At 40.6% G+C, this 26,594-nt stretch overlaps 1 protein-coding gene across 5 annotated transcripts in view; it reads left to right on the top strand.

Moving 5' to 3' along the window:
• The window catches only part of BRSK2 (BR serine/threonine kinase 2), a 263,246-nt gene extending 236,924 nt beyond the window's left edge, over positions 1-26,322 (top strand). For 2 of the 5 annotated variants that reach the window (XM_077460493.1, XM_077460524.1), the window contains exons 19-20: positions 8,711-8,758; positions 21,093-26,322. In XM_077460493.1, coding sequence (XP_077316619.1) covers positions 8,711-8,758; positions 21,093-21,316 — 272 coding nt within the window. In that variant the 3' untranslated portion in view covers positions 21,317-26,322. The remainder of the gene's footprint in view (positions 1-8,710; positions 8,759-21,092) is intronic. The other 3 variants (XM_077460501.1, XM_077460510.1, XM_077460516.1) reach the window with 3 other exon arrangements.
• Positions 26,323-26,594: the final 272 nt, after the last annotated feature.

Consider the following 26,594-nt stretch of genomic DNA (forward strand, 5'->3'; position numbering starts at 1 on the left):
TACTGGCAGAACGCCAAAATTTACAAAGAGCACCAATTTTTTACTGGCAAAAAATCATAAAATTTACTGACGGAGCTAAAAAAAAATTCTGACACTGTAAAAAAAAGTACCTAAAATGACTGTTTTTAGTGCTAAACAGTGCAAATATCAATATTTGAACTATAAACACATAGCTAGTGCTATTAGCAATGTGTTTAAGTTAAACAAAAGTCAAAAAACATATTTCTCAATTTTCATGAAGGTCAGGATACTATAACCCAGCCAGCACAGAGTTCTCCCTTACATCAATCCGCAGGATGGTGACCAGAGACCACCTTCCGCAGAGTGAATACGTTAAGGTAAGGGGGGGGGGATTACTAATATAGAGGGGAACCTTTATATCAGTGCCCCCTTACATTATTGTATTCACTGCCCCCTTACATCAGTGACCCCCCATCCAACTGGCCTGGCAGCGCTGTCACTGACCTCTCAGGTGCGCCATGCAGGGCTCAGTCAGATGGGTCCGGTTTTATTCAATAGTCTCCTCTCCACAGTCCACACAGTCTGTCTCTTTCCGTAAACCCCATTCCGGTGGCGCTCCCACTCTAGACTCCTTTTTAGGATCCCCTCAGAGACTGCAGACATGATAAAAGACAAGAGATAGTCAGAGGCTGCAGACATGATACAAGAGGTGGACAGAGGCTGCAGACAGGATACAGGAGGAGGACAGAGGCTGCGGACATACTACAGGAGGTGGACAGAGGCTGCGGACATACTACAGGAGGTGGACAGAGGCTGCGGACATACTACAGGAGGTGGACAGGGGCTGCGGACATAATACAGAAGGTGAACAGAGGCTTTGGACATACTACAGGAGGTGGACAGAGGCTGCGGACATACTACAGAAGGTGGACAGAGGCTTTGGACATACTACAGGAGGTGGACAGAGGCTGCGGACATACTACAGGAGGTGGACAGAGGCTGCGGACATACTACAGGAGGTGGACAGAGGCTGGGGACATACTACAGGAGGTGGACAGAGGCTGCGGACATACTACAGGATGTGGACAGAGGCTGCAGACATGATGGTGTCCTCCTCACCCCCTCACAGTAGCTTCCTTCTCTGTCCACCATCATATTATTTCTCCAGTCCACATCATCAGTGTGCTGTGTCCTCCTCCTTTGCCCCTTTCACCTTTCCATAGGTCAGGGCAGCACTGTGCTGCCCTGACCTGTGGAGAGGTGAAAGGGGCATAGGAGGAGGACACAGCACACTGATGTGGACTGGAGAAGTAATATGATGGATGGTGGACAGAGCACATCAGTCTATGTCCCCTGCATGGCATGGCTTCTGCCTCTTGGGGCTCCCAGTAACATCCTCCTCTCTCTCTCTCTCTCTCCCCTTTATACTATGGATAATATCTCCCCCAGCTTCACTCTCCTCCTCTTCCTCCTCCTCTGAGTTAGTGTCCTCACCGGCTGGCGCTAAGCGCGTACGAGCTTTCCCGAGCCCGGCCGGCTTCGGAACAGCTCAAGCGCCATTGCGTGGTCGGCTCACACCCATCTTTTTTACAGGCACTGGTGCACTTAACGGACTTTGACAGGCAGCCCGAAAAAGGGCTTAAATTTACGGGCTGCCCGTAAATCTACGGGCGGTTGGCAACACTGCCATGGGATATTTTAAAGAATCTATTTGCTAAGCATAGATTAAAAGTAGAAATTATTAGCAAGTGTACTTATACTATCAATCAATATTACAATACCAATACTCTGAGAAATATGGTTAAACACTTGTTGTATTCTAAGAAACAGTAATTAACAGAACTGAACTGCATTTACCTAGCAATAGTATATAAAGACAGTGCTAACTTGCTATTAGAGTCCCAGTTTTATCCCACTGACCTGTGATTGATGGGGAAAAAAGTTGGCCCCCAAAGTTGGGGCTTTTGAAGAACGCACAACAGTTCCCAGCAGACAACAGATTAACTTGAATGATGTTAGCCTCTTACCAGTACCAGAGCACCCTTTTCTGGGTCTTTGGACACGTGCTCCGATTGAGTCCAATTCACACTGTAGAAGGAAAATACTTCAGCAACAAAGGAATAAGTTCCACAGTAGTTATCAGCTTCAGTCCAGGTCACATAGGTTTTAAAATGAAATTGCATCAAAGTAATCCTGTGATGTGACGTTGCCTTCACTATTCTTGGCTGAATCTATTCTACTAAGTTACAACAGTATACATTCTGGTTTAAGAGATTACTTTAAATTATTAGAACTGGTAAATAAGCATAAAATGTTATCATGCTGTCACATAGAAGAGATATTAGCAGGTACTGCATCGTGTAGGGGCATTGGATGACATTGGTCAGCTTTTAAGGTGATGGATGCATTAAGTAGAGGAGTGTGAGTTGAGTTTTCTGTGTAAATATTTCCCATTGTACTATTGTCACCATGCACTTTTAGGCCTTGCCATCCTACAACTCTCTTTGTCTGCATTGGGGGGCCCCTGTCACTTTATAGCAAACAGTGTGCTACAAAGGAAGAGCATAAGAGAGACAGCTACCCTGTATTTTGGGAGGTTAAAGGGAATTTTTGAGGATTTATGTTAAATCCACTATCCCAGACTTCTAAACCTTTCCCTATACCAGAATTCCACTTTACACGTTACCATGATCTGTGATGGTTGGTTCTCCTGAGAAATTTCTGCTCAGAAGATCTTCTAAGGTGCTGAATAACAGTTAGTAATAATACTAGGAAAAAAGTATGAAGATTTAATGCATACTGGAAAAAGTGGGCAGGCAATAGCTCTGGCACAGATCTCAACTCGGTTTGGCAGCAATCAGTGTTTTCCCTTTTTTTTTGATTGATGTCTATGAGGAAGAACAATAACAATAAGCCAGAACAATCATTTTCGTACAAGGGTCATAGGAGTATTAGTCTCCACCCCAACGTCATATGAAATATAAGTACTTTAAGCACAATAAATCAGTGTACAGTCCAGTGTTTTCAGTGGAAAGAAGGATCGGTCAATCTTGAACCTTAGAAAGGGTCTACTATGTACCGCACTAAATTTTTTGCTACTCAGTGTTTTTCTCCAAACTAGATTCCTTTCAAGGCTCCTGGATTTGAAGGGTACCCTTCTTTGGGTCCCTTGCTTCCCACTCAGGGACCTATTCAGAAGTTTACTATTCACATTACTCTTGTTATTAGTGTGTATACATCCAAACTAAATCCGTTCCCACCTTCCTCTTGTGGAAATCCACACTCTATAATGATGGCAACTGTCCCACAATACTTTTCCCAAAAGGAGATGATGTGGATCAAGAAAAAAAACTAAAGCCCAACTGATGTCTCACACCAACCCCCCAGTCCTGTACTACTATATATTATTAATTATAGCTGATTTGTAGCTGAATATGCCATAAAACAAATTTTTCTCTTGGTGTAAATAAACATCCTGGCTGCCCACTCATTTGTGCTCTCTACTGGTATAAATAAGTAATGGCCACATTCCTTATTACAATAGAGATAACACACTAGTAATGTTAGGGAATAGTGGGGGTGTCTAACCAGTTCAGGTTAAATTATGAAGTGCTCTGGGCAGAGCTGGTCATTAGAGTGCCTGTTACATTGCCCAATTATATTAGCACACTCTGTGTTACTGCTATAACCTGAAAGTGGAGAAGGACTAGGAAATGGAGGCTGTATACACAATGTCCCTCACTGAATATATATTTCTGTGACTTTACTTGGGCTTTAAAGGTTCAGGAAACTATGACCCCTCCCACCCTCTTTACCCTACTACAAAGGCCTACAGGTATTGAGTAGGCATAGGACATGACTCCTATAAAACCTCTCCTTATTTCTTTACAGCATTATGTTTATTACTAAAACACAGGGGAATTGTAATGCGCTGGACACTTTTATGGAAAGTCCTCTACACCAAGGCAGTGAAGCTTGAAAGTGGTGACACGTTACACTGAAAAACTCACATAACTCACTTCCACTAAATGCTATTTAGTGGATTTACCAATTAGTACCGTTAGACATCTGGTTATAGAAGCTTTTTATTAATTTCAAAAAGTCAACTTAAAAGGTTCAGTTCACACTTATAGTGGCTGGGGTGCACTGCGTTACACAACCCATTAAAAAAAAAAAAAAAAATGAACTGGCAACACACCTCTAAGTTCTAGAAAATAGGCATGCATGCAATGTTGGTGCATTGCACTGCACTTAACCTGATGTCTAGAGGCAAGTTAATTCGTGGTGCCATTTAGAATGAATGGCACCACATCGCACCAATGCAAATGATGTGCTTATGCACACCTTCTTGCAAAGCAAAAATATGAACCGAGCCTTATGCCGCGTACAAACGATCGGAAATTCGGCTAGTAAAAGACCGATGAGGAATTTTGGTCCGAAAATGTGACCATGTGTATGCTCCATCAGACTTTTGCTTTGCTGGCCGAATTCCAACCAGCAAAAGACTGAGAGCAGATTCTCAATTTTTAGGTCGGTAAAAGTTCTGATCTGAAATTCCAATTGCCTGTACAAATTCCGACGCGCAGAATTCCTACGCATGCTCGGAAACAATTTGACGCATGCTCGGAAGCATTGAACTTAATTTTCTCGGCTCATCGTAGTGTTGTACATCACTGTGTTCTTGACAGTCGAAAGTTCAACAAACTTTTGTGTGACCATCCAAGATTTTTCCGACAGAAAATCCGCTCGTGTGTACGCAGCATTAGAGTCCTCCTATTCTTTAGAACAAAAATATTTTGAAGAGAAGAGAAACTGAAAAGAAAAATCTCCAGTATGGTAAAGAATAGTCATATATGAGTTAACTAACTAAATCTCTTAGTAGTAATAGATTAAAACTGCTGTATAGCCCTATGCCAAACCTATCCAAATGCCTAAGAATTTGGTCCTATGACTACTGTGTATAGGATCCCAGTGTATGCAGTGATGCTGCCTATAGCATTTCATGGCTTCATTGTCACCACCTTCGAAGCCTCATTTATAGTGTAGGAAGTGGGAAAGGATGGGGCCAGGATTTGAACTCAGGGCAAACAGACTGACACTGCTGATTTTAACTTCTGAAAAAGCTTGTTGTTTGGCTTTTATGATTAATTTCTTTCTTAGTTACTGTCCAGAAACAAGAATTCAGAATACGAGTTCTGACCTTGTTTGACTTCATTTGCTGCATGATTGTTGTGGATCAGTGACTCAAAAAATATTGAAGCCAGAGACAGCCAGGCGACCAGCATTTAGGAAAAGAGATGAATTGCTTACATCTTTCACTGCAGGCTTCCTTTAAGAATTTCCTGAGTTTGTCAGTTGGCTAATGAACAAATGATATCATGCAAACATGTGCTGCCTTCCATGTAGTCAGACAATTTTTGTTGCTCATAGCAAACAATCAGATTCATAATTTATTTCACAAAGGAAAAGAAGAATCTGATTGGTTGATCTAGGTACTGTAGGGGATTAATTACATAAAAGGTGAAGCTGTTACTCACTGCAACCAAGATGAAACTTTATTGGTTGCTCTAAATTTCACACCATTTTTCTTTGCGCTCGTTTTTGTAAATTTGCCAACTTCCTGAGACCATTTATCTTTTAGACACATTGATAAATGTAGTTTTAATTCCATGGCTGCCAACTCTCTTCAAATTCCAGGGATGGTTCTAAGTTTGAAATATCTATCCATGTAAGGCCATACAAGATCAGTTATATGGACTGGGTCAGATAGGGCCAGCTCACACTATGCTCTGCAATAACACAGGTATTTTTGTGTGGTGTCTTGCTACCTTAAGGAACCCCATTTCTTTTGAATAGGCTGGAAATGCACCTAAAAAAAAAAAAAAAAAAAAAATTTTTTGTTCGGTGCAGAATACAACAATGCGCAGCTACTGTAGCTTATTGTACATTTGGGAGCCATTGAAAAGTCAGTACAATGCAACACAAGAGCATTTAGGGCATGGCAGTGTGTGCTAAACACAACACATGTGGTGTGAATCCAACTTTAGATCTGTGCTCCAATACAAAGAGCTACTGTGAATAGGTCCTATGAGATATGGGGACTGAATTTAATACTTAATAAATAAATTAATACACAAGTAATTCAATGTGGACTTTTTTTTTTTTAATCAGATATATTTTTTATTGACATTTTTTAATAAGAGCAGTAAACACAAAACATACACACAGCCCATGTACATATTGGTTTAATCGTAGTGGGTAATAAGAATAATACCAACATAAAAAATATGTAATCTGTATTACAAAAAATAAAAATAAAATTGAATGAGATATTGTGGGCATGGGCTAAGACACTAAAAACGAATATCCCATTTGTAGACTCTATGGTGCAATGAAACCATAATCATACCGAATTCTCAACTTCCTCTGATCGATATCTTAAGAGATCAGTATTTAAAAGCTCTACCACACACAAGAAAAACATAGCATTAGCGGAGGGTACATCAGAACAGCTTATGCTGTGCTCCTCCAGGCTATTGTAATAGTCTATTCAAGGCAAGGTGTTTTCAGGCAATGAGGATTCATCTACCATACTTAGAAGGCAGATACCAAGGTATTCTGTCAAGTTTGCCTGAAAAACTGAATTTATAGTGATAATAAGACCTCACCAATAAAGGTGGAGTTTGGGGCTTCTCCATAAAACATGAATTAAATTAAATTAGTGCCAACTCCCACTGGTCATCAGATATGGGACCTAAATGTAGACTTTAATAACCCATTCATGTGAAAAACAAATTCCCATTTATTTATTTTATGTGCACATGATTGTGCACAAGTATTCAAAGTGAACACATCTAAAGTCTATCAAGTGGAGTGCAACAGTAGTTGGCACACAACCTTAAAGTGTAACTATAGGCAAAATGTTTTTTTTTCCAATTTGGATAGAGTAGGGCTGGGGTAGGCAACTTCGGCCCTCCAGTTGTGGTGAGAAGTCCAAGACCCTGACATTGCAAGACCCTGACAATCACAGGCATGACTCCTAGAAGCAGAAGCATGATGGGCTTTGTAGTTTCACCACAGATGGAGGGCCGAGGTTGCCTACCCCTGGAGTAGGGGATGGTTACAACCTCTGGCAGATTATTTCCGTCATCTGTGTCCCATTGCAGATATTTCCCTTCACTTCCTGTCCCATAGCCAAACAGGAAGTGAGAGGAAATCCCTGCAAATTAAATGAATTCTTGGGGACCCTCAGGTCACCAGAACTAGTGTAACCATTGGAAAATTTCCCCTCTATTACTTTTCTGGGGACAACCTAAAATAATGTAAACAGGAGAAATAAAGAAGGTAAATATCCCCAACAGGGGCACAGACAGCAATAATACTGACAGGGGTTCTAATACCTCTCTATTCAATCCAAGTATCATATTTTATATACTGAGATATCCCTGTCATCATTTATGTTGCTGTCCACATTGGCATTTGAGTGTTCTTGCCCACCTTTGATGGTTCCTTCTCTTCCTGAGGCATTCTCCATAGGAATAAGCTCAGGTGAGTTCAGATCCTAGTTGAACCAGGAAGCTGTGACCGAAATGGGCCACAGTCACGTGTATAAAAGGGGCATGTATATGTGCAGCTGCGAGGCGAGGCGTGCCTTGGCCGCTTATGATTAACCCAGTACAGGTGACAGCTTCTTGGCAGGCTCACACGGGTGGTTCCAGATTAAGATCTCAACACTCTCAAGCTCATCTTTACTCCTTAAGCTAAATCAAATAACTAAATCCAGCAGGAAGAGTACGACATTCTGTTATGGCCACAGCAGTTGTGCAGTTTTGAGAACTCAAATGCAGAGAACCAATAAAGTCCTCGTGGATTTAAAAAAAAAAAAAAGCTGTCAGATGATTTAATTCTCCAGTATCTAGCAATAGAAGGAGTATGAATTTTTGGTGTAATGACACTTTCAAATTTTCTATTTGTGTATAAAGGGCCTACGGTTCACCAAAGCAGTATGGTCACACTGAGCTTAAAAACAGCAATTCAGAAATAGTGTCCCTTGAAGTTGAACATTGTTGGCAGCCATGTAATTCCAATGTAATATGTGCACTTCTTGTGTCTAACCTTCACTGGTTGACTTGGAGACTCTAATCCATCTCACATTCTCATTATCATAACATTTAATAGTTTCTGCCTAGTGTGTTATTTTATTACCCCAATGTCCCAACAAAATAGATAACATTACCGAACATCAGAGTTCCAAGAGAATATGAATGATGTGTGGGCAGACACTTTGAGATGATACATTTACTAAAGGCAGCCTCTTCATTCTTTGACATGGGTTCTCCCACAACTATACACTAAATTCAGCAATATTGTGGGTTAAATGAATTTCCAGTCTGTTATTTCACCGTGAACTATGGGCGTCACTGTTCAATGAGAGATCTAATCTATATTACAGTGAAAATGGCTGTTCTCAATGAACATACAGGCTATCATTTCTAAAATGTTTGAAAAATTGTCCGATTGTGCAAGTATACTGTCTGTCATATAAGTAGGTTCCCACAAAATGTTTGCTTCCACCATGTTACCCTATAAGCTTGCACTATTATGCTACCTCAGAGCTTGCAGTAGTCACACACATACTGCAACAAGAACATATATGGTGTAATGGAAATGTGGGGGGGGGGGGGGTGCGTTTTGTGTGGGAATGTTTGGTTCATGTCCCCCACCCTGTTTTTCCCCTTGTGCTGTTCAGACCCAAATAACTGTATGGAGTATCTCAGTGGGAAGCTCTCAAAATGTGGTAAGGACCCTCCAGCTGTGTGCTCATACCTCTGCTGCTATTGCTATCGCTTCCCCCTTTGCTACCCACGCAGACTCCCCTGCTCATAACGATTCCTTACCTCAGATTACCAACCTTTCCTTAAACTACACGCCAAACAATGCAGACTGATATACATTACTTACTATACATACATGTCACTAACCAAGAGGAACTTAACCCAGCTATAGGAATGTCGAAGAATTCTGTCCATTTGTAGCCATCAGATTTCACCCATGTTACTCAACATTAAGGGGCTGTGTTGCTTCAGAGGTACTGTAAATACATATGATGGTTGCACATTATTACACAAGCTTGTAAACATATTTTTTATTCCACATACAACACTATGTAATGTTTAAACACAGTAATATTATAGCTACTTTACAACAGAGAACCCTTGGATCATCAATTGACAATTTTCAGCTGAATTAACATGCAAGTCCCTAAGTAACCATTTTTGTACCCTGTAGACTGCCAAAATAGTATCTAAATACAATGAAATTTGTTGGATGATTGGCATCTAATAGGCATAGTTAATACCTATGCCTTCATTGGTAATACACTATATTAACAAAGTTATGTGGACACCTCTCCAAACTATTGAGTTCTTGTGCAAGACGTAAAGTCCATAATAAAATGATTTCATAAGTCTGTGCAGGGGAACTCAAGTGGCCTGCACAAAGCCCTGATCTCAGTCCTCCTGAACACCTTTGAGAAGAAACCACTCTCAGCCCACGGTCGGACATTCCGACAACAAAATCCGTTGGATTTTGTCAGATGGATTTTGTCTGAAACTTGTGTTGCATACACACGGTCGGACAAAGTTGTCGGACAATCCGATCGTACGTAACGTGATGATGTTATTTAGTTACGATGGGACTACGTTCAGGCTAGTAGCCAATAGCTTTGGTCTAGGAATTTGATCTGAGCATGCGTGGCAGTTTGTCCGATCGGAATTCTCTACACACAATCAGACAATGTCCGATCGGATCATGTTGTAGGAAAGTTTTATAGCCCAGCTCTAAAACTTTGTCCGTCGGATATTCCGACGGAAACAGTCCGATGGAGCCCACACACGGTTGGATTATCCGACAACATGGTCCGATCGGACATTTTCCGTCGGAATGTCCAACCGTGTGTACAAGGGCTCAGACAGTTGCCACAGGAGCAAGTATAGCCATTGGAGGATTACCCTCTACTCTTGTTCTTTGAAAGTTAAAAATGTTAGAATTTACCCTCACTTTTAATCCCAGTGACGTTTTTGCTCAGGACAATTATAAAGAAACAATGAAACAAATTAGAATCTCCCTAATGGGGGCACATAAAGCAATATAAAACGTGACAGTGGTTCTAACTTTTCACCAAGGTATCGATATCAAAAAAAGTTTTTCTTTCATCACACTTTAACCACTTCAACCCCGAAAGAATTGGCTGCTCAATGACCAGAGCATTTTTTGCGTTACCGCACTGTGTCGCTTTAACTGACAATTGTGCGGTCGTGCGACACTTTATCCAAACAAAATTGACGTCCTTTCTTTATATAGAGCTTTCTTTTGGTGGTATTTGATCATCCGTGCGGTTTTTATTTTTTGCGCTATAAACAAAAAAAGAGCGTCAATTTTGAAAAAAAACACAATATTTTGTACTTTTTGCTATAATAAATATCCCAATTTTTTTTTTTTAAAGCCAATTTTTTTTCTCAGTTTAGGCTGATATGTATTCTTCTACATATTTTTGTTAAAAAAAAAAAAAAAAAAATCACAATAAGTGTATATTGATTGGTTTGCACAAAAGTTATAGCGTCTACAAAATAGGGCATAGATTTATGACATTTTTATTATTTTTTTACTAGCAATGGCGGCGATTTGTATTGTGACTGCGACATTATGGCGGACACATCGGACATTTTTGGGATGACTGACAATTATACATCAATCAACTGGCAGGGAAGGGGTTAACACTAGGGGGCGATCAAGGGGTTAACCATGTTCCCTGACTGTGTGTTCTAACTGTAGGGGGAGGGGACTGACTAGATGGGATGACAGATCGCGGTTCCTAGCTATTAGGAACTCACAATCTGTCTCTCCACACAGAAGAGAACAGGGATTTGTGTGTTTACACACAGACGTCCCAGTCCTGCCTCTCATGCCCGCGATCGCTCGTGGCCGGCGGGCATCATGACCATCACCACAAGCATCGGCACCCCCACAGTGCAGCAGGCGCCTGCGAGCGCCTCCGGCTGAGAGCGTGCCTGCTATTTCGCTTAAAGGAGCCAACATATAGCTACAATGGCTCACTTCATCATGCCGACCTGCCGCAGTATAATGACAGCGGCTGGTTGGCAAGCAGTAAAAGTGGTTGTAAACCTTAGACATGAAATATGAACAAAGCATATTGTCTATAGTGTGTACTTGTCTTAATTAAACATACTAAGTCTCATTTCTGTCTGCTGCTTCGTTCCTCTGCTATCAGCATGAATTGCTTCTGACAAGTTTTCCTGACACCAAGAGAAAAATGGTGACAGGAGAGGGAGCTCCAGCTGATTTACAGCCTCAGCTTTGTTCCTGTGTGAAGGGGGGGAGGGTGCCTCTTCCCTCCAATCAGCTCTTAGCCCTTGTACACACGGTCGGACATTTCCACAAACAAATCCGTCGGATTTTGTCAGACGGATTTTGTCCGAAACTGTTGCATACACACAGTCGGACAAAGTTGTCAGAAAATCCGATCGTACTTAACGTGATGACATTATTTCGTTACGACCGGACTACATTCAGGCTAGTAGCCAATAGCTTTGGTCTAGGAATTTGATCTGCGCATGCGTGGCACTTTGTCCGATCGGAATTCTCAACACATGATCAGACAAAGTCCGATCGGAGCATGTTGTCAGAAAATTTTATAGACAAGTTGGAAAACTTGGTCCGTCGGATACTCCGATGGAAACAGTCCGATGGAGCCCACACACAGTCGGATTATCCGACAACATGGTCCTATCGGACATTGTCCATCGGAATATCCGACCGTGTGTACAAGGGCTTAGAGCTCTCCTCCTCCTCGCAGAGTGTAACTTCAGCTCTCCTCCTCCTTTTTCTGAACTCTCAGCCAAGCTTATAAATTCAGGACTTTGAATGAATGGATGTAGAGAAGACTGCAGATAGACAGATACAACTTGTGTAGCAGGATTTGTTTAATCTCTGTGTATCACCTGAGGATAGTCCCTTCATTGGGTATATGGAAGGGTTTACAACCACTTTAACGTCCATGAACTTGGAATGGGATGTCTAACAAGCCCACATGGTCAGGTGCCCACAAACTTTGTCCATATAATGTAAGTATAGCCGTGAGAAAATGTTGCTGAACCTTAGGAAACATCAGAATTTTTGCACAAATGGTTTTCGTGCGATCAAATCTGTATTTAATTTGTTAAAACGAATAAAGACAATTTTATTAAACTAACAACTTTCACAAGATTTTACATGATATATGATATCTGTGTTAAAAATGCTTTTAATAATCAAGGTCATTGATGAAAAAAGTAGATGAACCTTGGGGAGAATGAGAGATTGACAACAGAGTATTGAGAGCCAAGTATTTCAATCAATGGGTAAGGTGCTCTAGTCATTAAGGTGTAGAATTGGCCTGCTCTGCTGTAAAAATAAAAAAATAATATGGTTACCTGTTTATTTTTACAACATGGTTCTACTGATGTGCACTATGGTTTAATTGAAAGAGATTTTAGAACATCTCAGAAGAATTATTGAAACTCATAGGATTGGAAAGGATTACAAATAGATTTTTAAAGGTGTGGGACTCCATCTATCTATGGTCAGGAAGGACAAATATAAATAAGGGAAAGTCAGCACAATGCTGCTCTTTCTTGGAGGAGGCTGAATACAAAGTTCAGTGTGAGGGTGTAAGGTACACTTCTGAGATAGACGACAAAGAACTTTAGTGTGGCTGCTTAGAATCTGCAGGCATATCTTAAACTTTAAAACATCTCTATACATGAGTCTACAATCAGCATTATGTTTGGAGAATACGATACACCACATTCCAGTACAAAAGCAATATACCAACTGTGAAGAATGGTGGGATGTTATGGGGCTGCTTTAGAGGCGGGATAGCTTGCAAAAACTTAAGAATCAATAAATTTTAATTTTTAGTATGAGATTCTCTAGTAAAATGTCAGGTTGTGAGTTTGTGATCTGGAACTCAGAAAGTTGGATCACATAAACACAGGAGTAAATCAACAGCAAAATGGCTCAAAGAGACCCGGGTCAGAGTTCTGACTACATTCCAACTGAAATTCCATAATAATATCTGAAGGAGACTTTTCAAGCAAGACTTCCCAAGAATACATATTTTTGATACAGGAATGAGCCAAAATATCTCCTAGTTCCAGCACAGATCTGATTAACACATATGGAAAGTGATTGATCAAGGATGTCACAACTAGCTGGCTAACATACTTTATCCATCGGTGACCTTGACTGTAAAAAAACATTTATTTAACATAGAGATGGTAATTTCCATTGTTTTATGCTATTTTCTAAAACTAACTTTAGAAGTTACCTTTTTATGACTTAGATACAGATAGGATCACATTTTAACAGTTTTAAAACTTTCATTGGCTTGATGGCTTTTTTTCTTATAACTATAATTAGATTGGGATGCCTATATGTGCATTTTCTTTATTAAATGATATTAAGACATTAATCAATTCCCACAATTACAGACTGAAAATCAGCTGCGATGGAAAGTGGCTCAGCCCCGCTCATCCTCTTCCCCTATTTGTCGGCACAGTTGCTTGCAACTTTTTGGCTTGCTTGGCTGCCATTTTTTTCCAGCTCCAGCTGGTATCACAGGAAATCTTATATCCAAGAAACATGAAATGCCCAGCTCCGTTTTGCTGGGGTAAGACTGCTATCCCAGCAGATGCCTAATCTAATCTGGGAACATTAAATTTAGCAGTCAGTAATTTTCTTCTTAACACATGCGGCTGTCCTACTGTGCCCACCCTTGTCTCTCTGTCTCTTCTCTCTTTCACCCTTCCTCATAAGGTTCCAGGTTTTCTTTTTGTGTCGTTTTATCATCCACTTCGTGTTCCCTTCTGTTTATGTTGCGCCTACATTTTCATTCACTTGTCATCTTTTTGCTCTTACATGATGACTTTAGTCTCCTCCATTTTGGTCACTGCACTGGTCATGGCTTCTAGCCCTCATTTCATTTCCTTCAAAAAACATGTCAACAGTGAGTTCCATCATATAACACTTACATTGTCCTTACAGTTTATGTGGACACAAAGTATTACTGTTTTGGCCCAGCACTTGAAACATGAATGCGAATACAGTCTTCCCTAAAAGGGCACCTTGTATAAAACTGGAGGAGAGGAAAAATGAAAGAATGACGACCAGTAGAAAAATCACATCAGAAATCTGATTGGTTGTTGAGGGTAGCAATGCTCTTTTCTTTTCCTCCATTTTTTATATATGAGGCCTAATGGTCAACTGAATTTAGTGTACTTTATACTTCTGCTATGGAAGCAGCAATCTGTAACCCTCTCATGTTGCTTGTCCTGGGCAATAAAGTCATTTCATAATCACATGTTTTATCAACCCATGCAAACTTCACATATTCATAAAAATTGTAGATGGGCCTGATTATATAGTATGCAAAGGCCCAGCGTTTAGGACTACAAACCAAGTGACCCGTATTTCTATAAAGTGTATCTTTTGCCTGTGTCCTGTGCTAGCAACTGTTTTACACATTCAGTGGTTTCCAGTAAAACTCTTCATCTTCTAAACTTTGCTTGCACTTCATGTAAGTTATAGATACACTTTAGCAGAATAACATGAACTGGAACAGAAAAATGATAGAGGATTTAGTCCGTTCTGTAAGTTTTAATACAACAAAGGCAGGCAATTCAATTACATATCATATTCACTCTTACACATTGGTCATATGTGACTGCAGAGTTTACTGCATTCTCAAAATATCTTTAAAGTTAGTTCACCTGCAAATAACATTCCTTTATTGTTGCGTTTGGGCCATAGATTTATTTTAAGAACACACATGCCATCCATATAGAAAGATGAGTTAAAACAGATGTTATAGTTTATTACTCATGGGTCCCTTCCTATCCAGATACAAATATAATACGCAGAACAAAACATTACACATTTATGTGTGCAACAGAAACGTTATTTTGCCCTTCTACCCATATGATTTGCTGGCTTTGAAACATTTTTTTAAAGATATTAATTTGATTTCCTCACTTAAGTTGGCCACATACATTACAATCTAATTGCACAAACTCCTTTAGGGCTGGTTCACACAAGGCCGGTTGGGTAGGGTTGACCAAAGGCAGTCCCAAGAGACAAGGGGAAAAAATCCTGCTCTGTATAGGGCTCTTCATACGAGCATGCTGCAAGTTTATCGCAGCGCATTACAGTGCACTGCAACATATCACAGTGCACTGCAGCACTTACCATATAAGTAAAAAAAATACTAGGCCTGCAATGCATTCCAACAGTGCATGTAAGTGCTCCTTCGCTCTGCAAAGCAGTACACAGTGTTATGTGCTATGTATTGCAGTACGGTATGGTGGGAATCAGCCCTTACATTAACCAATATCTTTATAACACAAGGGCTTAACTATGTAAAAATTGGATTGTATTTGTTGGCCATATTATAGCATAGTTTTAACTAAGTACAGAGATAGGAAGACCATCACAAGACAGTTTTGACAAAGTACAGAGATTGCACAATCAGACTGTAAACTGTATGGCCAGGTTTACACTACAAGCTTGTTACTCTACCTTTGAATCTACAATTTCCACATATCCCAGAATCCTTTGCAGGCTTGAACAAGACACACTATATAATCGGCTCCTGCTCTGCTTTCCTCACCCCATTTGCTGCTTTTTTCATTGCCAACACGCTAATGTAAGTCTTTCCCTCTCTCACGCCTCTAATAGCTTCATGTGTCCACCTGTCATTCAGCTCAATGCCTTTAAACACTACAGCATATTGCAGCTTTCTATGACAACGAAGCTGATAGATTGCTTGTAAAATGTTCCATGCACAGAATTCTCTGAATGATTTGTCTTCATCTGTAACTGTCATATTGTCTCATATCTGTCTTTGGCTGTCTCTGCATATCAGTGCCTCTTGTGCAAGCAACATCTATCTCTCTACTTCTCCTTTCCTATCTCTCATAACCTTCCTCTTTTCCTCCTCACTTTACCATACCCCTTATCTTTTACTAAGCTGTGCTGGTGCAGCTGCTTTCTGTTTTCTAGAAGTATTTGTCACCTGACTATTCTGGATATGACAGCTTTATAGGTTGAACCAAGATTGATCATACCAATATGATGAAGAACCAATGGTATTATTGCTGTGCAACCAATTCACAATAACAAACTAAATTTAAAAGAATGGGACACCCATAGCAGAGAGTTCGTTTTTGGAATTTCCTTGACGCAGGTTAGAAAATGAAAGCAAACATAAAAGCTATGAGCAACGCTGCCCAATAAGAATTTACTCAATCGGAGTGCAAATGCTCTTATTAGCTTGCACTGTGTAGCTCCCTCTCATACTCCAATAGGTATGGGTGAGGCTGCACTGGACAAAATTCTCAAAAATAATATAGCATAGGTGTGGAGTCAGTATTTTTGATAAAAAAACAAACAAAAAAAAAACTAACTTCTTTAAATGCCTAGTTTATCTCCTCTTCAAATAGTCCCATTCTCTGCGTTCTTCAATAGACAGCTAATAGAACCTCACAATGATCACCATGCAGCCTGTGTGATAATATTTGTGAATAGACCTTACTACATTGTATACCAGTTCAGGCTGAGACTTAGGAGCTAATTTAAAAAGCATTGGTATGGTCCACTGCTGCTGCTACTACAAAAAAAAATGTATATTAAAAATCAGTGATATGGCCACACTGCTACTGTAAAAAAGAAACAAAAAAAACCCCCAAAAGAACAAAGAAAAAGACATGTTTGCATGTGAACTGGAGATATGCTGCTGTAAAAAAGAATACACGTTATATTAAGAAGCAGTGGTATGATCGAGCTGCTGGGGTAAATAAATTATAATAATAAATAAATAAATGTAAAAAATTTACATATGTATATATATATATATATACACACAGACACACACACAGGTGCATCTCATAAAATTTGAATAAAAATAATTAAAAAGTTAATGTATTTCAGTAATCCAATTCAAAAAGATACATTACACACAGAGTGATACATGTCAAGCATTTCTGTCTTTTAATTTTGATGATTATGGCTTACAGCTAATGAAAACCCCAAATTCTGTATCTCAGAAAATTTGAATATTACATAAGACCAATAAAAAAAAAAAGAAAAAAAGATTATTAATACAGAAATGTTTGCTTACTGAAAAGTATTTGCATTTACAGTATAGTATGCACTCAATACTTGATCGGGGCTCCTTTTGTATGAATTACTACATCAATGCAGCGTGGCATGGAGGTGATCAGCCTGGCACTGGTGAGGTGTTATGGAAGCCCAGGTTGCTTTGATAGCAGCCTTCAGCTTGTCTGCATTGTTGGGTCTGGTGCCTCTCATCTTCCTCTTGACAATAGCCCACAGATTCTCTATGGGGTTTAAGTCAGGCGAGTTTGCAGGCCAATCAACACAGTGATACTATGATCATTAAAGAGGAAGTAAACCCTGATGAGTTTACTTCCTCTTTCATTCCCTGCAAAGGCAAAGCATAATGGACTACTATGCATCGCATAGTAGTCCATTATGTGTCACTTACCTGACACAGGAGCTAGCAAAGTCACCGCTGTCCCCTGTAGTTCCGAGCGTCCATCTTCTTGGTGGGTCTCCGTGGGTCTCGCTGCTCTGGCGCTGTGATTCGCCGGAGCAGCGATGACGTCACTCCCGCGCATGTGCACGGGAGCCGAGACGCGCGGCATTGTGCGACATCTTCGTCATCAATGATGCCCCACTCAGTGCGCCTGCGCGGTGCTGTCTACGGCGCATGCGCCGTAGATAGCGGTGCCCGTCTTCGGGCAAATATCTCCTAAACCGTATAGGTTTGGGAGATATTTCTTGGACCTACAGGTAAGCCTTAATCTAGGCTTACCTGTAGGTCAAAGTGGTTTGTAAGAGTTTACAACCACTTTAAACCAGGTATTGGTACTTTTGGCATTGTGGGCAGGTGTCAAGTCCTGCTGCAAAAAGAAATCCACATCACCTTAAAGCTGGTCAGCAGAGGGAAGCATGAAGTGCTCTAGAATTTCCTGGTAGAGGGCTTCACTGACTTTGTACTTGATAAAACACAGTGGACCAACACCAGCAGATGACATGGCTCCCCAAATCATCACTGACTGTGGAAACTTCACACTGGACCTCATGCAACTTGGATTATTTGCCTTTCCACTCTTCCTCCAGACTCTGGGACCTTGATTTCCAAATGGAATGCAATATTTTCCAAAGTCTGTGATGATTTGGGAAGCCATGTCATTTGCTGGTGTTGGTCCACTGTGTTTTATTCATTAATGAATAATTATTTGCAACAGTAATAATTTAAAATTTCATTACAAAATCAAAGTATATTAAAATATATTAAAAAGCTACAAAATGTTATATAATGGTAGTTTAGTCAAACTGAACAGCAGGCCACCAGCTAAACACGGTTAAAACTACATATCTGTGAACTCTTACCTCCCAAATGATTAGTCATAAAGTTCATCCAACAAAAGTGAGTACACCCCTAAATGAAAATGTTCAAATTGGGCCCAAAGTGTCAATATTTTGTGTGGCCACCATTATTTTCGAGCCCTGCCTTAACCCTCTTGGCCATGGAGTTCACCAGAGCTTCACAGATTGCCACTGGAGACTTCTTCCATTCCTCCATGACGATATCACGGAACTGGTGGATGTTAGAAACCTTGCGCTCCTCCACAGAGAATATGGTTTAGGTCTGGGCCAGTCCATTGCCTTTACCCTCAGCTTCTTTAGCAAGGCAGTGGTTGTCTTATGCCGCGTACACATGGTCGGAGAATCCGTCGAAATGCGGCTTATCGGACCGTGTCGTCAGGTAATCCGACTGTGTGTGGTATGCATCGGACTGATTCCGTCCGAATCTCCGTCGGACCCAATTTTCCAACATGTTGGAAATATTTCCCGACCAACTGGTTTGATCGGACATACTCCGATCATGTGTAGCGAATTTTGATCGGACCAAGTGCCACACATGCTCAGATGAAATTACTACATCAAAGCTATTGGCTACTAGCCTGAATGTAGTCCCATCATAACGAAATTACGTCATCACGTTCTGAAAGATCAGACTTTTCGACAACTTAGTCCGACCGTGTGTATGCAACAGTTTCGGACACAATCCGTCGGACTAAATCTGACGGACAAAACCTGACAGATTTGGTTGGCAGAATATCCGACTGTGTGTACAGGGGCTTAGAGGTGTGTTTGGGGTCATTATCATGTTGGACTACTGCCCTGTGGCCCAGTCTCCGAAGGGAAGGGATCATGCTCTGCTTCAGTATGTCACAGTACATGTTGGTATTCATGGTTCCCTCAGTGAACTGTAGCTTCCCAGTGATGGCAGCACTCATGCCGCCCTAGACCATGAAACTCCTACCACCATGCTTGACTGTAGGCAAGACACACTTGTCTTTGTAATCCTCACCTGGCTGCCGCCACACACGCTAGACACTATCTGAACTAAATATGTTTATCTTGGTCTCATCAGACCATGGGTCATGGTTCCAGTAATCCATGTTCTTAGTCTGCTTTTCTTCAGAAAACTATTTGCGGGCTTTCTTATGCATCATCTTTAGACGAGGCTTCCTGACAGGCACTGTGGTCTGATGAGACCAAGACCAAACTTATTTGATTCAGAAGGTGTCAAGCGTGTGTGGCAGCAACCAGGTTAGGAGTACAAAGACAAGTTTGTCTTGCCTACAGCCAAGCATGGTGGTGGGAGTGTCATGGTCTGGGGCTGCATGAGTGCTGCCAGCACTGGGGAGCTACAGTTCATTGAGGGAACCATGAATGCCAACATGTACTGCGACTTACTAAAGCAGAGCATGATCCCCCTTCCTTCGGAGACTGGACCGCAGGGCAGTATTCCAACATAATAACGACTCCAAACACCTCCAAGATGACCAGTGCCTTGCTAAAGAAGCTGAGGGTAAAGATGATGGACTGGCCAAGCATGACTCCAGACCTAAACCCTATTGAGCATCTGTGAGGCATCCTCAAATGGAAGGTGGAGGAGTGCAAGGTCTCTAACATCCACCAGCTCCGTCATGTGGAAGAGGACTCCAGTGGCAACCTGTGAAGCTCTGGTGAACTCCACTACCAAGAGGCTTAAGGCAGTGCTGTAAAAAAATGGCGGCCACACAAAATATTGACACTTTGGGCCCAATTTGGACATTTTGACTTAGGGGTGTACTCACTTTTGTTGCCATCAGTTTAGACATTAATGGCTGTGTATTGAGTTATTTTGAAGGGGCACTCACTACTTTTGTAGCAAAGTGTACAGCCACCTTTTTCAATGCTATAAATATATTAGGACAGATCAGCTGTTATATACACACTTATGAAATAAAAATGTCAATGGAATATTCCCAAAGCAATAATTTTAGTAAAATAGTCTTCTGTGAGCGTTAATGGTTATTTATTTGGAAAGTGAATAAATTATTTAAAATTGATTATATAGAATTAAAACTATCATTTTCAGGCTAGTCTTAAAAGATGTAACTCCCTCCCTATACATTATGTTCTAATGTACATTCAGGTCTACAACATGGCCACTATTCACTATTGTGCTGCCTTTCAAGTTACTATCTATTTTATAGAGCAGAATATTATGTTCCCGTGCCTTTTTGTTTACACCAGTGCAGTATTTTATTTATTCAAATTTGTTTGCTCCTCGTCACTCTTGCTCGCACCACTTCCTCTGCATCTCACCCCTCACACAATTTCTTCTTCATCCCTTCTGTAAAGTGCACCTGTCATTATATGGAGGTAGCCATGGTCCTGAAAAAGAAACCTATTAATTTTATTAGAAACTGGTGACATCATTAGGAATGCAATCAAGGAACCCAGCGAAAAGCAAGGATGTCACAATGAAATGAATGGCTGCTTTCAATTAAGTGATGGGCACACTTTAATTCTCCCCAACGCTCTTCTATTCTGTCTTTCTTTCTACCTTTTTCTCTCTCTCTCTCTCTCTCTCTCTGCCTGTCTCTTACCCTTCCCCTCCTCTCTCCCTTCCCTGTTTTTCTCTCTATCTCTAGGCCGCCCAATCAGTAACTTCTTTGACGTACTTAAACAACTTTTTTCAGACGAGAAGAATGGTCACGCTTCTCCCGCCCCTGGGCCCCACAGCAAGCAGCGTTCGACTGATAATAAGGAACAGGGGCCCCTGGGAGCCAGCGGGAAGGAAAAAAGCAGGAAAACCAGCCCCGTCATCACTCAGGAGACCCTTGTCACTGCTTCTCCTAGCAAACAGGGCACATAACAGAGGAATATTCCTACTGTGACCTCAAGATGTCACTAAAGCCCAATGATACCACAGGGAGTATGCCCTGCAATATACTCAGTGAACACAAGATGGCAGTGTCACAGAGTGATACTATAGAATTTTGGCCTCTAAAATACACTCTTGTGACATTTTTTTGTGCTGGTTGAACATACCCAACATGATCCATTAAGAACTTTCAGGAAAAAAAAACAAAAAAGAAAACATGGAGAACATTTACTGTCACAGTTCAGTGGTTTACAAGTGATAGTAGTATTATAGTGACAGGAAGGTGTGATTTTCCTATGTATGTCTTCAGAAAACATGACGCTAGAAATCTGTAGCTTTTCCAACAATTGTGGAGCTACAGATCTCAGCATGATTATTTGTTTTAGAACATATTTCAGCAATGACATTGATCACTTGGACTGTATTTCCATCGCCATTTCAAAATCAACAGATTATTGAACCCTGTACATACAATGAGGTGCAATTGTCTTGATAATAATTTATCTCACAGACTTGGGATGAGACCATCACCTTGTCAATTGCAAATCATTTTTTGCACCATCATCTCCATTTTGGATTCCAAATGCACAAATAAGCTCTGAGATTTGGATTCTCCTTCACCCTCCATGTCATGCCAGATTGTAGATATCACCAAACTATGAATTATGGATTTATCTTACATATACATATATATATATTTATTCTGCCTTGTAAATACATATATACGTGTGTATATATTCTTGCACACCCTTGTACCTGCAGTATTAGTACTAAAGATAGAAGTGCATCATTTGATAGCTGGAATACTGAATGTTTATGTATATAAAGCTATAAATATGTATATAGAGAGCTCGGAGCACAATCGTTATTGGATGCTGCCTGCTTGGTTCCAGCTTCCTGAACTAATGGTTCTCCTTTCCTGTTCTATGTGTTTGTTTGCCATTTCACCTCTATAATACATCTTCTCTTGACCTCACTTCTGGTTTTCTTCACTTTTTTTTCTTTTATCTCATGGTTTTTTATATTGCCTCTTTTTTTTTTGCATTCTTTCTCTCTCTTTCTCGCATGTGTCTTCTCCCTCACTTTTCCCCCCCAGGAATTATCCCAAAAAGCTAACCAGCCGCCCTTCTTCTTTCCTTGTCTGCCTGGCCAGAAGATGACCCTGACTCCACCCTGCGCCTGCCACCCAGTATGGAGCCTGCAGCAGGGACATCTCTCTTTCCGAGATGGGCAATAAAGCACACAGGAGTTGGGTTACCATCAAATAATAGTACAACTGACAATGATGTTGGGAGTTTACATTGGTCCTTGCGGGACATTGCAAGACACAACAGTTGTTATTAGCTTAATGATAACCCTACTCCTGAAATCCTGCTTAGCTGCACCACCCAAGAATCGTAGACCCGTACTTGAATGCCTAGGGATGTGTGTAGCTTCCTGGGCAGGAAAGGGTTCCATAGAAATATATTAAGGGTTTTTAATGCTGAATGTATTTAAGGGGTTAAATATGTTTACACACAAACACACGCATACAGCACACACACTACAGACTGCTACATAAAGAGAGGGTAGAAAAGAGGAGCTGCGTTCTGTACTGAACCCCTATTTAGGGCAGTGCCCTATTATTCGGCTCTTGGGGGTTGGAATGATTTCCGAGGGATGTACACAGGGTGGGTAGGAGGGGGTTGGCATGTCCTGTTGCATAATGTGAAATATCGGGGCTATTTTTATAAGGTTTGTAAGTTCGGGGTTGGGTGTTAATCCTTTGTGTTTAAATTATTAACTGCTAACTGCAAGATTGGCCTGTGGATCAGTGTTGTGCATGGTGGGTAGAGACACAAGAGTGCCCAGCAGCACAAGTGCATTGCTCCAGTGTTTACATATGTTCTTGCCTGTATATAGAGAAGCACACAGCGCTCTGCAGAGTGCCTAAATGTTAGAGATAAAAATAATGCCCCCAAATGTGGATGAAGAAAGCAACACACACCCATTCTCTACTGTATACTCCAAAAAAAGATGGAGGCTGGATGGTTTAGAGTCCTCACAATACCTTTATAATAAAAGCAGCCATATTGCTAGAAAAAGATGGAGACTAGATGGTTTGGAGTTTTCCCAATACTTTTATCAAAAGCAGCCATTTTGCGAGGTAAATCACCTTTCAAAGTTAAAGCTTTACTTCTATAATGTGTCTTTGGTTGTTTTATTATGCCAATCTTTACAGTCACTGATCTGCGTGACCGCACAGTTCTACAGTGTGATAGAACAGTGTTCCTGATTTCCTTTCCCCCCAAAGAAAGAAGAAATGAGATAAGAATATAAACTAATGGGAAAAAGCTGTGCTTCTCCTATAACCACCTTTGGTCTGGTGCGATTTAGCCTTTCCATAAATCCATGCCATTTTCAGGATTCTGGTGCCCAACTTCTCCTTCCCAGTACATCCCCTAAAGTGTTCACAGCTAAGATTAAGAACATAACACAAACACAGGCACAAAATATCTGCAATGAGAAGATAACATTTATTGTGATTTTACAAGCTGGATTATCATTAGTGTTGGCAAGATTTAAATGTAATGACTGCCTTCAAGCATTGAACACATTACCAAGATCATTGACAAGACAAAGATCGTTTTAAAATACTGATCATTTTATGACAAACTTCCTTGATGTATATTTTACAATCAAATTTGTTGATGGCTACAAATAGAAATTGCATTCAAGTAAATGATTACATTTAATATTTAAATCTAACCGTAAATGTAGACATGAATTGACTTGTACATCATGGATTTTGTGCATTTTCATAGTCACTTTAAGTTATTCCGGAAAGTATACAGTGTAGCTTTCTGGAGGTCTAGTTCATGGATTCATACATTTTAATGTTTTTTTGAAGCTGGTCTTGTTTAACGATACTCACTTTTCCTACTATAGCCTATATATGGGGTGGCAATAACAGAACCACTTAGTGCCCGTTCACACAGGGGCGATGCGACTTGCAGCGCGACTCACAGACGCGACCTGCACACGACTTCAGCGCCGACTTGCAAAACGACTTCTGTATAGAAGTCAATACAAGTCGCCTGAAGTCGCCCCAAAAATAGTACAGGAACCTTTTTCTAAGTCAGAGCGGCTTGAGTCGCTCCTATTAGAATGGTTCCATAGTACAGAACGGAGCGTGACTTGTCAGGCGGCTAAGTCGCCTGACAAGTCGCGGTAGTGTGAACGGGCACTTACCGTTTAGTGACTGATAACCTTTCAGTTCAGAGCTGAGGCAGCATTTCCTAGATTTCAGCTTTAGCTGTAAAACAAAAAAAATACCAAACCTCCCATTATGTTCAAAACCTGAGTATTTTTATTTGCAGCCTAATCAGAATTCACTAGAATTAAAATCTTTCTTTTGAGTAAACCCGTTCTTATTTTTGAAAGAACCCTTAAATTGGTATAAAAGTTCTGATTGCCTTACCATAGTATAACAATTATCTAAACATGGTATATGGTCAAATGTATGTGGAACCCTTCAAAATGATTGAGTGCACATGTTTTAACCACAGCCATTGTTAAATCACATAGCCATGCAAAGGTTATTGTTAATGCTACAGCATTCAAAGTCATTTTAGATTCCTTGCTTCCAGCCTTGTGACAACAGTTTGGTGAAGGCCCTTTTTTGTTTCAGTATAACTGTTCCCCTGTGCACATCATTAGATCCATAGAGACATGGCTTGAAGAGTTGGAGTGGAGGAGTTTGGGTTGGCCTACACAAAGTTTAAAACTCAACATTACTGAACATCTTTGGCTTGAATTGGAACACTGGGAGCCAGGTCTTCTTATACAATATCAGTACCAGAAGTCAAAAATATGCGTTATCTGAATGGCAACAAATTCACATAGACAGACTCCAAAACATGTGTCATTGGCAGGTGTCCACAAGCATTTGACCATATAGTGTAAAGAATAAATTACTCTCTGCCTTGATTACCAAGTACATAGGTCTGGGTGTGGATAGTGGAAATTGTAGTGTGATATCAGTCTAAAGCTGGAACACTGTTGCCAAAACAACTACCGATACTCCATCTACAATCAGGGTAGAAGTCAATAACCTATCTTCCCATAACCTTCAGGACTCTGCAAAGTGCATGTATGTACTAAATTCTGCAATGCTTGAAAGGTACCGTATACAAAAGCATGCCATAGTCTGCAAGTTGTATGCGTACCACACTGCATTCACTGTCCTCTTGGCGTCTGTACGTGGCACAACGTTCCACAGGCCTTTCGCACAGTGCGTGGTGTGAAAGTCTCTGTTATTTATAAATACAATATAAATATATATATTTAAGCTATTAGCTGTACAAGGATCAAGTTTGCGATGAATGATTTCGTTGGTATGTAAATAAACTGTTTTACTGAGCATATGTCCTGTGAATGGGAGACAGCACAATACATATTTATGGTTCAACAGGAGAAAACACATCTTACCACCATCTAAATGCAACTTAAGGTTCTTCATGAAAAACAAGGCCTCAGTCTCCTATCCTCCTAACTCCTTCCCTGTTCTCTCTTGTCCCCATGGTTTTAAAATCCATCCCATTTGTTGTATATACGTCTGAAGCAAATGACGATCAGAGGGTATTATGTACTAAGAGGTGCTGAATTTTTGGGGCAGGAGAGATGTAAGGGCAGGGCTTGTGACTTCTGGTAACCCTTTCAATGTTACCGGTTCCCTGAAAGGGTTCATGTCAATGTTCTGTTGAACTCCTGTCTTTTTACACTTGCACATTTTACAGTATTACGCCCCACTCAACTGCCGAAAAACCAGGCGTACCCAGCTCTGTGGCAGGAGTGACGGTGGTAGGCATATGGACAGCAATATTCTCCTTGTGTGTTTTGTAAAGCCAGCGGGCGCACACAGCGGCATGTTACCCACCTGCATTGGCGTTCAAAAAACAAAAAACAAAAATGAACGTCAGAAAACAACCAATAAAATTGTTCAGTATGTACACAAACTGTTCTGGTGTCATTATTATAGAATGTATTCTTATTAATGTTTTGCCTCTCAAAAAAACAAAGCCTTGATAATAGGAAATTGTACAGAGGAGGCATGCAGGCCACCATCACTGATCTCTTACTTTTGAAAAGAAGAATTCCCTGACTGATATTCTGATTCTTTAGTATTTCCCAAGTCACAGACTCTGAATAAGCCAGCAGATCAATTTTGAGCATCAGTCTTATTCACAAGCTTGTTCTGGGTTACTGAAAGTTAACAGAGCTTTCCGCA

This window comes from Lithobates pipiens, unplaced genomic scaffold (genome assembly GCF_037356315.1).
Source record: "Lithobates pipiens isolate NorthernLeopardFrog02 unplaced genomic scaffold, aLitPip1_a1.2 Scaffold_10, whole genome shotgun sequence".
In the NCBI taxonomy this organism is placed as follows: Eukaryota; Metazoa; Chordata; class Amphibia; order Anura; family Ranidae; genus Lithobates; species Lithobates pipiens.